Genomic DNA, 11,994 nt, shown 5'->3' on the forward strand with positions numbered 1-11,994 from the left:
GACCACAACACGTGTGGGCCCTTTCACATGTGCAGGATTTACATTTGAAAGACATTTTAGGACACTGCCATGTGGGGAATAAAAGACCCCCTGCCCTTTGTGGTGGGCCCAGACAGCCCTTTGTGATGATCAGTTTCAAGACAATTTGAGCCAGTGGGCCACCTCTGTTGAATTGTCGTAGGGGGTGCATTAAGTTTTTGCACCTTTTCCTCTTTGGGCTTAACTCAAGTATGGCCCACCATGCCGACCTATTGGGCCGGTCTAATTATTAGTTCATTTATGGTGAGAGAACCGGTTTGGTTGAGGGTCTTAATTTCACGGTTCACCTAATTTTAAGTTAATTTATTTATCATAATCAAATATATTTAATGAATTTTAATTAGTTAAATAAATATTTAATATAAATAACCTGGTTATTATGTAATTATAGAATTGTGAGCTCACGGAAGTCCATCTTCAATACTTCTCTCTGGGTTTCTTAGGAATATCCTCTCAGGTAATATACATTTCTAGAAAACCAGTTTTTTCTCTCCGGGTTTCTTAGAAATATCCTCTCATGAAAGATACATTTCTAGAAAAACCACTTTTTTTCATTGGTTGGACTGCTAAAACTGTGGAAAAAGGAAAAGAGGTGCTGAAAGTAACGTGTCTGAAACTTGAGAAATGAATTGCTGCACACCACATGTTTGATGGAAACTCTCAATCGTGTGAAAGGGAAACACCATAACTCAGCAGTCAGTATTCTACCCAGGCAAATAAATGCAGCTCCGAATGGGCAGCAGAGTTTGCATCAGACAGAGAAACAGATGAGATGCTGCTGTTGAAGGTATTGAGAAAGTTATTGATGTGAAAGCTTCCTGACTCAAGGTAAGCAGTCTGTTTCTCACTGGTTGGAACCCCATTTCATTTCCTGGTTTTCTTTGTTGGGAAAATGGTGTTTTCAAAGGAGGATCCATGTCGTTCTTGGTTTCTTTCCGGGGACATCTTGTTCTTGGTTTCTCTCTGAGGACTCTTGTTGCCCTCCATAGTTGAAGCAGCAGTTTCTGGAATAAGTATTTGACGGAAGCTTGAGAAGAAAGAAAACAAAATTTGACATGTAGTTGTGCTCTCAAGATTTTCTGCTCCTCCCACATGATTGAACAGCTTGATTCTGTCTCACATTAAGGCTCGCATTGAAAAACTCTTAGTCGTATTTATAAAAAAAATGGGTCTATATTACTTGTCTGAAAAGACATGTAGAAGATGCTGGGGAAATTCAAAACGAAGAATTGGATCACCCCTACTCCTGGGAAATTTTTTCCCTTGATAAGGTAGAAAATTCTATTTGATTTTGAATTTTAAATATTTAAGAATATTATTTAGCAGGTAAAACAGGCCTCACATTAAGGTTTTAAATGTAAAGAGTTAGTGGAAGTCCTTTAATTTGATCATTGCTTCCTAACTTGTCTAAAAAATCAGCATTTGAAATTAAAAAACAAAGAAAAAGCAAATCAAAAATCAAAATTTTTATCACATTTATGTAGAAGAGAAAACTGGTTCAACAAGTAATTTTTTTTTATATTTGTTGCATAGTGAAGCTCAATTAGTTTGTGTATACAGCTAGAAGTTCTCTCATGTTCTTCATCAGGACCAAGGGTAGGCATATATGTTTTCTAAGACTGTTTCGGGTAGCTAAAAATCTGAGATGTGCCCTAGACCCTAAACCGTAAACCCATCTAATCTTTAGGGATTTGTTTAGCTTGATGTCTCGGATTGATATACTTTTTGTCTAGGGTTTAAATCCCTTTTGTAAGAACTACTGAAAGACTTGTTTTCTCTGTCCTTGCCAATGAATGTAGTCAGATTGGCTGAACCACCTTGCATTCTGTGTTTCTTGTCTTTTCTCCTGTGTGTTTAGTTTCTCCCTTCCTCGGTGGACCAAACCTCCTTACATCTGGTACAGTGAAAGCACATGCTGCTGGTGAAGGTATTGAGAAAGCTACAGATATGAAATCTTTCTCACTCAAGGTAAGTTGTCTATTTCTAACTTGTTGAAAACCCATGTTAGTTCCTGGTTTTCTTTTCCATGCAGTGGTGTTGCCAGAGTAGGATCCTTCAGGGGACCCATCTTGCCCTCCATAGTTGAAGCAGCAGTTTCTTGGTTGACTGGAAGAAGGAATAATGGAAGTTTGAGAAGAAGGAGAAAACAAATTTTGACACTATTAATGCCTTTTGAGATTTTTCTGCTCTCATAAATAGAAATCTGGGTTTTCAATACTTGCTTGAAAAGACATGTAAAAGATGCTTACAAGACTCAAACACCTCAAATGTGCAAATAGATGCAGAAGTTGAAAGAAGCTGAAAAACTGGAGCAGCCCCTGCAAGTTCTATCATTTCCTTTCAAAGAAAGAATCAAACTTGTATAAAATGGAAATTCTTATCTGATTTGGTGAAGTTTACTGTTGTTAAATTGAATTTTTAAAATATTCAAGGATGTCATTTTAACAGGTGAAATAGACCTGACATTATATTTTTTAACTGTCAAGGGTTTTTAGCAGGAACTTATCTCATTTATCAATACAAATATTGTTTACTATCACATTTGGAATTTAAAACAAAACAATCACTATCCCTTTTTCACATTTATGTAGAAGATGAAATTGGTTCTACAAGTTCTTCTCTTTTTTTTTTTTTTTTTTTTTGGTTTTATATTTATAGATTAGATAAGTTTATGAACAACTACAAGTACTTTCAAGGGCGTCTCAGTATAGATGTACCATGTCTTAGCTTGAACCACTCTCTTGTAACATCTTTTTACACATCTCAGGCCGTCCATCCACTTAAAAAGGTGGTTAGGTCCAAGTCAACTACTAAAAATCGGTGAATAACACCACTAATTACATCACGTAAAGAGAGAAATTTTCAAAAGTTTAAAATTAAAAATAAATAATGGAGATAGCTACTCCAATCTATTTTTTCTTTCTTTCTCTCTCAATTTCTTTCGCGGGGCCGAGGGACCACCCTCCCTATCATTTCTTACCAATGATCCCTTTTGTTCGACCTCACATATGGAAAAACAGAGAACCAGAAGCTAACCCTACTACTTGCTCAATAATGCATTGGTACCCCTCCCCACATCTGGTACAGTCAAAGCACATGCAATTCCCAGATTAGAACAACACAGTCCACAGGCTCTTGATAGATATTTTTGGCAGAGCTCAGCCATGAGGCCAGTGCCCACATGGGAATGAAAGCTTTGGCCTTGGACGCCTCCTTGGACGAAAGAAAGCTACATCTGACTCTTGTCTGCACGCAAGAGAGTTGACAAAAGATTCTTGTGTTATCGTGGGCAATCTTTTTCCATGGCTGCTACTGCATGGTCAGAAAAGGTTTGGCTCTTCTGCCATGGATGTAACTTTAACTGTGGGAAATGATCATTCTAAAAGAGGTAGGAACCTGTTCTTCAAAGGTTCACAAGCATTTTCCATGTTTCATGCATGCAAATTTAAGGGCAAGCAACTAGGGTTTGGTAAGGTTCTTTCAACCTCCATGGTTCACACAAGGAGTGGATGGTTGAAGTTCCAAAAAACCCAGGTTAACAACATTCACTACGTTTCAAACATTACACAGGCACGTTATCGTAAGAGGGAGATTGCAGGGGATGTAGATCTTGTAGAAGTTGTTAGCTAAGTGTAGTGATTTCCTAGTTTAAGTGGAAGCTTTCTTCAGTGGGTTTCTTGGTGGTTTAGTGCCCAAGTCTGTAGCTAGAAACCCACTACACTTAGCTCACAACGAATTATGTTAGTTTAGTTTTCGATAACTCATTAACATGAGAACATATGAAGATGATATTAGTTTAGTACAACAAATGGCATTACAAATATGAAAAAAATGGACATCCTGTGCAAAGTGCTCTTGAAGCTTGGTTGAATGTTGAGGAAGCTCAAGAATACTAGACCAGTATACATTTAAACAAAGAAAAACTTGAGCACACAGTTAGAATTATACAACTTGAACAAAATTCTTTCGAAGCATCGACAGCAAGACGTAGCAAGAAACAATATCCAGTGACCTGCAGTATACGAGGCAGTGAGAACTCGAATAAGGACATGTATGCTGAAGAGTTAGAAGATGACATGCATGAGAAAATTGGAAACACACCCTGCTGCAATAGCAAAGAGATGCAACAAGCTAATTTGGTCTGTTTTTTATATGACAGACCCTGACATATAAAACATGCACAAAGCAGAAACAGCAAAGTGCTTTTAACTTGAGAAAAGAGATTGCTGCTGGACTGGTATTGTTCAAGTCTGGTGGCCCCTCCCGAATGACAAGACAAAGTTGGGTTACCTGTTCCCAATAATAAGCACAACGGATACGCGTAAGATCTTTCCAGGCTAAAACTGATGCTTCAGACTATTTTCCCTCAATAACTGGTCTCATGCTTAAATAACTAGCCTGAAACTTGGAGTATAAGAATCGCCACAGAATACAACAATCTTTTACCCTCAAACACTACCTCACATCCAGGCTTCACAGGCAATTTGATAGCCAAGATGAGGAAAAGATATACACACGACCATAGTCACAGTAAACAGAAACAAATTAGCTTGGCTTCACTTTGACATTGTAATGAGGTTGGGCCAGTCCAACCAAGAAGACTAGAACTATGTATCCTCCCAACCAATAAATAAAATATCTTACAACCCCAAATATATTTGGAACTACTCTCCCAGAAATTTTCTCACTAGCGGACAACATGCAGCACGTCTAGAGCAATAAGATAGTGGAATCTTTTACCCAACACATTGCCAAAATAATTGGCCAAGTTAGGAAGTCACTATCCAATTACTAAGCTTAAGGATCATTGAAACCCATAATCAATGTGCACAATCTAACATGTTTCACATACTCAAGCACAAACTTGAGATACATGAGTGTGGCCCTTTCAGGCAGGAGGGCATTTACATTTCAAAGCTTGGCTCATGGGTAGGCCTCAAGACAACCAAACCAGAGATGTAAAAAACAAATAAACAACCTTGGGCTCTCATTTTTTCTTGTACCATTTGAAGTCAAATCCATGTCTACCCAAAATAACTAGTCAAGTTATAAGGTAAATTCCCAACTTATAAGTTCATGATCATCCAAACCCATAATCAATGTCAGACTGTTCTCCTACTACTAGTTCCACACGCTCAAGCAATCACCTTGAAACAAATAAATGAGCCCAGGACACACATTGACCCTTGTGACAAAAAGGCTTTATCACTCAATAGGCATAATGAGACATCTTGTCACTTGCACAGGACCTGTGAACATCACTTTTCGATGAGATGCTCGTCTGGTAAATATTATTTCTTGTTTCTTCTATGAATCTTTTTTTTTAACTGAAGGCACAAAATACACTAAGTAGGTTAAAATATTGTTTGTCTTGCCTGTGCTGGAATTTATCTTGAATCAACAAGAACAATTTCTTATTAAAGCATCAAAAGAGTGGTAAAACTCCCAGACAATAGGCTCTCTTGCTTTTGCTGGAATTTATTTGTATCAACCTTTTTTATTGAAAAAGAGCAATTTGTTATGAAGCATCAAAAAGTGCTAAAAATCCCAGAAATAGGCAGCTACTGCAAGGATAACAAGGGGCGTGATTGGCAACAGCATGTTGCAGGACGATGCTACCTACAGATAGAGAATCTGTAGTGATATTTGCCAAAAACCAGAATACAAATCCTAGATTTCCCGAATGTCGCCCTCAACTTCCAGTAGAGGTGATGTATCTTTCGCCAAGAGGGTTCCAGAAGGCTTTTCTGTGAGTTAAAACAATTCAACAAGCTTTTTTGGCTCTTGCTTAATGAACTTTACACATTGCAAAAGGCTATGGCATGACATTAAAACTCATCATAGTTTCTGATTACCACTATTCTCACTCTTATGGTACCTCCATTTCCTCTAGAGCCATCATCATTTAAGACCTCAATTTCATCAAGAACTTCCATCAAACTTCTAACTCATGAAATCTCCAAGATAGATATCCGTGAACTATGAAGGTCATTAAAAACTTTGCAGTGGCATGACTTTTAAGAATGTAGCTAAATGGTGCTCTCATGTTCCTCAATTCAGCTCAGTTTGCCTCAAAAACTTCTGACACTTCTCATTCCATAGGCGCTGTAGTGCAACAGCATAGCACGCGTTTAAAGAGTCATCCCAGTACTAGACAACTGGCCAAAAATGCTCCCAGCTAAGAATATTTAAACATGGCCAATCAGCAATGCTAAATCCCAATGCCTATTGAGACTAGGATGAGAGTTAAGATGCTGTTATAATTGATTAAGAAGACGGAAGGGTAAAATAGGATGAAGGAGGAAGGGATGTTAAACTTGACGAGGTTTCCAAATTTAGAAAAATTCAAGAGAGGATATGAATTAGAATTTGATTAGGCGTGAATTATTCTTAATTTAGAAAGACTGGGACAGCATTATGAGGAAACATGAGTTAAGAGTTTAAGAGTTTGCTTAGGCATGGAAGTTGCTTAAAAATAGTAGTGTGCAATATTAGGAAGAAGTTGATTAGAGTAGAATTTTTTTTGCTGTTGTATCCGTAGAATCAAGAGATTATTGCTGGAGGAAGATAGATGTTGAAGAGAGAAGCAGGACAGTAACCTGCATTAATTTGGTTATGATTGATGAGGGCAGCAATTGACCCCTCTAATGCTTAAGTACAAGTCTTAAAGCCCATCTACACATGAGGAAGATAAAAAGACTTTAAAGTGATTTGATAAACTACCCTTGAGTAATTGCATATAATTAGGGTTGTCAACGGATACAGATTCGATCCGACGCCAAATCCAAATTTTGGATAAATCCAACATTTCAGTTCTACTAGACGAATTCAGATATCCAATAAGTATCTGATTTAGTTTTTAAACAAAATCAGAAATCTAAATCCAGTACGTATCCAGATCCTAAACACTATCGTATTACCCTCAAATCCCAATCCTAAGTATTAGGTATCAGAAAACAGTTCATAAAAAAAAAAAAAAAAAGGTATCAGAAAACAGACTTAATTTAGAATTTTTTTACTTTTACTTTTTAATCATTTACTTTTTGCGTTCCCTCTTTTTAGGTTTCCTAGCTTCCTCTTTTTGGGAACCGTTCGGTTCCTTCTTTTTTAAACTCAATCAGGGAAACAATCTTGGAGAACCACCTCTTTTAGCCTCAGAAAACTTTCCATTTTTATTTTCGTTCTTTTAAGTTTTGCTCTTTACTTTCATTCTCCATCTTTATCCAACAACAAGTATTCTTCGTCCAATGACAAGTATCTAATTGCCTCCTCCCTTTCTTTCTCTGCATATTGGAACAAGAAGAGTGGAAACATCAAATAATCAAAAAAATTCTTCTCCCATTCAGTGCCTCTGTTAGTCTTTGTCTCAGTTCCCCTCCCTTTTTTCTCAGCATATTCGAGTGCAGACAATGGACAAGCGAAAAAATGTCCTCCCATTCAGTAGTTCCCCCATCTCCCTTTTTTCAATATTCGAAGAGAAACTAATCCATTTACACCTTCATATAATAAAGACATAAAAGTGACAAAAATTACAAGCATACCCCTTATAATCTCGTCACTCTACACTCCCCTCAAGTTGGGACATGTATGTCTAGTAAGCCCAACTTGCTACAAAAGATAGTAAATTCCTTTCCAGATAGAGATTTGCTGAGGATACCTCCCAACTGCTTAAGGATCTAACATAAGGTGTAGAAATCTAGCCAAACAACACTATATCTCTAATAAAGTGTATTTGCTTGGTTCTTTTATGGACAACCAGTTTGCTAGCAACAAAGATGACTGTTTTACTCTCACAAAACATTGTATGGGCTTGTCAGTGACAAATCCGAATTCAGCCATAAGACCTTTAATCCACATCAATTCATAGGAAGGATGGGTCATTGCCCTATATTCTGCTTCTGCACTGAAGCAAGCCACCATAGTTTGTTTCTTGTTTTTCCAAGTCACCAAGTTTCCCCTTACAAATATACAATAGCCAATTGTAGACCTTTTGTCCATTTTGGAACTAGCATACTCAGCATCAGAATAGACATCCAATTGTTTATGTGGGTGAAAACTCAAGCCTTTTCCAGGAGCTTCTTTCAAATACTTCAAGATTCTAACCATTGCTTCACGATGGATTTTTCTTGGTTCCTCCATAAATTGGCTAATAACTCCACTACATAAGCTATATCCTAATGAGATATAATCGCATATAGCAACTTACCAAGCAACCGGTGGTACTCTATTCATCTTTCAGCTTTGGTTCCTTTTGTCATGTAGATACAAACTAGTACCCATTGGGATTCAGCCGGTCTTGAGACAATAGAATACCTTCTTTACTGTGAGACACTTGGTATTTTAATTTGCCCAAATCTTTAGTCTGAAAATTTTGTTTTAAATGGCCTTTGGTTTCTTCAATTCCAATTGTGTCACCTCCATAAATACGATATCATCCCATAAACCATAAAGATCACATCCTAGTTTGCTTCTTGCGCATAAAGGAAAAATGATCAAAATGACTCTTATAAAACCAATACTATCATTATGTCATTGAGTTTTTAAAACAAACTCGTGGACTTTGTTTTAGACCAAAAATAGTTTTCTTCAACTGACATACTTTACGCTCCACCCTTAAGCAACAAACTCTAGAGGTTGTATCATATATGCTTCTTCTTAAAGATCACCATATAGAAAAGCATTTTTTTTATTTCTAATTGATACAAAGTCCAGCCTTAATTAACCGTAATAGATACCAAAATCTGAATAGAGCCCATCTTAGCGAAAGATGCAGCTGTGATTTCTTTGCACGAGGAGGCTGCCACACCATCAGTAGAGATCTTTCATTTAGAGAGTCATGAAAGCTGGCTATTGTCAATTTGTTGTGCAGAGCATAACCAACCACAAGATAATGCTCCGTTTGAGCCTCAACAATGTCTAGCTAGTGTTGACTTCTTTGGGTAGAGCTTCACAATAACCGCATCAGTTCTCCCTATGTGGTTGATTTGTTTTTTGACCTTCCCAAGGTAGTAGGTGACCACAAGTAACAAGTTGAATGCTTCATCAACATCATGAAGGTTGAGCTCCACCAAATTGCCAACTAGAAAATATCCATGCTCGGCTCTTTTCTTCAAGCAGGGGAAGCTCCACAAGAGTTTTTGTGCACAAATTCACTTCCTTCCAATTCCTTGTGGCCCATAATTCAACTGTTAGGTGTTCCTCCCTTGGGAGCTGAGGTCTATAAAAAGCTCAAGACCATGGAACAATGGATGACACAAGTCGCATTGTTCATTGCCAAACCTCGAGGACAGGTTCTTGTAGGAGGGGTTGATTGATACTCACATGTCTAAGGGAAGGGCATATTTGTAATTAATTTTATTAGTAAGAAATACAGTGGGGGTTAATAATGTTGTTGCAATAATTAAGAAGGTGGAAGGGTAACGAGAAGGAGGAAGGGAGGTCCAACTTGAGGAGGATTCTAAATTTAGAAAGTTTTTGGGGGAGAACCTGAGTTAGAATCTGATTAGTCTGAGTTATTAATTTATAAAATATTCAGAAAAGGATTAAGAGGAAGTGAGGATTAGAGTTTGCTTAGGCACGGAAAGTTGCCTAGAAATAGGAGTATTGTCCAAGATTAGCAGGAGGTAGTTCATTAGAAATAAAAATTTCCTTTTTAATTCTTGATGTCCTAGTAGGATTTTAATATTTTTATTTTTGTTGTGAGAAGAAGTTAAGGGCTGAGGACGTCATGCCCCAAGCTTTTAAGTTATTTTTTTTTCTACCTAAATTCTCTCCCCGTTTTCTCTCTATCTCATGTTCTTTCTCCCAAATTTGCAAGAGCTTGCTTCTTCTTCCGGGTTCTTATCATCTTCCCATTAATTTATTGAGCACCAATTTTCCTTTCATCACATTCCACATGAAATGAGCAGCCATTAGGAACATGTAAGTTCCACATGAGAAAGGAGGAATGATCTTTCAAGGAAGCTACTGGTACAGATCGAGAGGTAGACCAATTCCACATTTCCTTGTCTTTTCTACTAGACCAATCCACATTCTCATAATAACTATCTGATATACAAAGTTTTTCTCTAAAGATACATCTTCTCTTATCCAAATGACAAGCATTCTCTTCTACAGATCAAGTTATCATGATCAGAGATTAAAATGGATTTGATAACATGCCAAAAACATAGTCATCATTAAGTTCTGTAATACTTTATCATGAATTTCGGAACTTGAAAAATGGTAGCAAGAACTCAACTTTTAATATTACATATCTAAGTCAAGTCTCCAATCTTGAAAGACTGCAAGCAGCTTCTACAGCATGCAGCTAGCAAACATCAGGCAGGTATTCTAGATCCATGAAGTAATCACAATGACTAAGAAACCTGTATCATTGTCATCAAACTGCATTTTTAAACAAAAAAATTAGTTTCAGATTACCTATACAAGCTCAATATAGGCCATTGGTGCATTGTCTCCTCTCCTGGGCAATGTCCTGATAATTCTTGTATATCCTCCATTCCTTTCCCCATACCTATCTTGGACCTCAGCAAACAAGGCATGCACGATCTGTTTTTCATAAATGAAGCCCAAAGCCTGCCTTCTTTTGTGGAGGGAACCATCCTTGGCCAATGTTATCATTTTATCAACATATTTCCTCATAGCCTTTGCTCTTGCCCGGGTAGTTTTTATCCGGCCATACTTGAGAAGTTGACTAGTGAGACCACGAAGCAGTGCTCTACGCTGGTCAGGAGGTCTATTGAGCATAGGAACTTTCCTTCCGTGTCTCATAGCGAAGAATCTACTTCCGTTATCAATGGTGGTAAAATTATGCTCAAAGCTGCTATCATCTGAATAAATGAACAACAGGGTTTGCAACTAGATAGACGTTAAATATTCCAGCAAGCATTTCAACCCAAAAATAAAAAGCTTATCACAAATGATATTAGAAAAACCAACTTAATCGCAGTTAAAAAATAAAAGTAAAAAAAGAAAAATGGACCGCCAAATCGAGAAGAGAGCTAAAAACACCCAAGTCCCAGCCTAGTCATCTTCCAAACCATGCTGGAAAGTTTGAAGAAATTTTCGTGCTGGGGAAACTAAGTAAAAGGAGACCACTCTCCCCATATACTGTACACACCCAATGTAGCATAAACAAAATCGAGGGAAACAAAAATACATTACCTGAACCAAACGACAGAAGAGGCTTAGCTGGAGTGAGACCAGAAAAGGACGTCAAAATTCTGGACTGCACCGGAGAGCGTTTGAGCTGCGAGGGAGCACTATAACTTGAAGTGGACGGAAGCCGAAGAGAAGATTTTGGAAGAGAGCGGTTCGAAGGGAGAGCGGAGCGGAGAGAAGTCATGCTCCAGGTGGTCGCCAAAGAAGTAGCAGCAGAAGCCATGGAAGATGGGTGTGCCCGCTCTCTTGGTCTCTCTCCCCCCTAAGCGCCCGGCTCCCGATAACCTCATCTGGTTTTACGAACAAGGATTCCAGATTTACCCTTATCTGATGGTAAATTCTTGTCCGTCCACGTGGAGACTACGATATCTTAGCGTGATTAAAACCGTCCGATGTTGGTGGCACTTACTGAGTTAGACATATACGCAATTTGCATAAGCAAAAAATACATCAATTTATAGATCATTTTATTGTCACATTTTTCATATTTTTTAATTAAAAAAATTACATATTTAATATTAAATCATTACACATTATATAAATTTAAATTTATTAATAAATATAATTACTTAACTTTAATCATATAAAAATACAAATAATCTTAAAAAATAACATTATATTTTTCTTTCAAAAATCCCAAATTGGATCCCAAATTGACGGGTTAGTTCTATTTTTTTCCTGTTATTCTTTATCCTACCGGTGGAACCAACTTAGTCCAAACTGAGGAGATATTTGAGACCCTATTTTGATTTACAAGATCTCCGTGAATATCACACACAGGAGTTTTGATGA

General features: G+C 37.5%; 1 protein-coding gene and 1 long non-coding RNA gene across 2 annotated transcripts; one reads left to right on the plus strand and one right to left on the minus strand.

Annotated features, from left to right (window-relative positions):
- The first annotated feature begins 587 nt into the window (after positions 1–587).
- Positions 588–2,463, plus strand: LOC137966420 (uncharacterized). The gene is made up of 2 exons (XR_011116208.1): positions 588–867; positions 1,898–2,463. It is a non-coding gene; the product is annotated as an uncharacterized lncRNA (long non-coding RNA).
- A 1,352-nt stretch (positions 2,464–3,815) lies between these two features.
- On the minus strand, positions 3,816–11,453 carry LOC137966440 (large ribosomal subunit protein bL17c-like). The gene is made up of 3 exons (XM_068813050.1): positions 11,206–11,453; positions 10,462–10,871; positions 3,816–4,051 (listed from the first exon to the last, which is right to left on the minus strand). The coding sequence occupies exons 1-2, from the start codon at positions 11,423–11,425 to the stop codon at positions 10,462–10,464; spliced, it is 630 nt and encodes a 209-aa protein (XP_068669151.1). The 5' UTR covers positions 11,426–11,453; the 3' UTR covers positions 3,816–4,051.
- Between the last annotated feature and the right edge of the window lie 541 nt (positions 11,454–11,994).

The sequence above is a fragment of the Aristolochia californica genome, unplaced genomic scaffold (assembly GCF_029961685.1).
Source record: "Aristolochia californica isolate CCGP_79_NKW_82.1479 unplaced genomic scaffold, dmAriCali1.0.hap1 SCAF_5, whole genome shotgun sequence".
Lineage (NCBI taxonomy): Eukaryota > Viridiplantae > Streptophyta > Magnoliopsida > Piperales > Aristolochiaceae > Aristolochia > Aristolochia californica.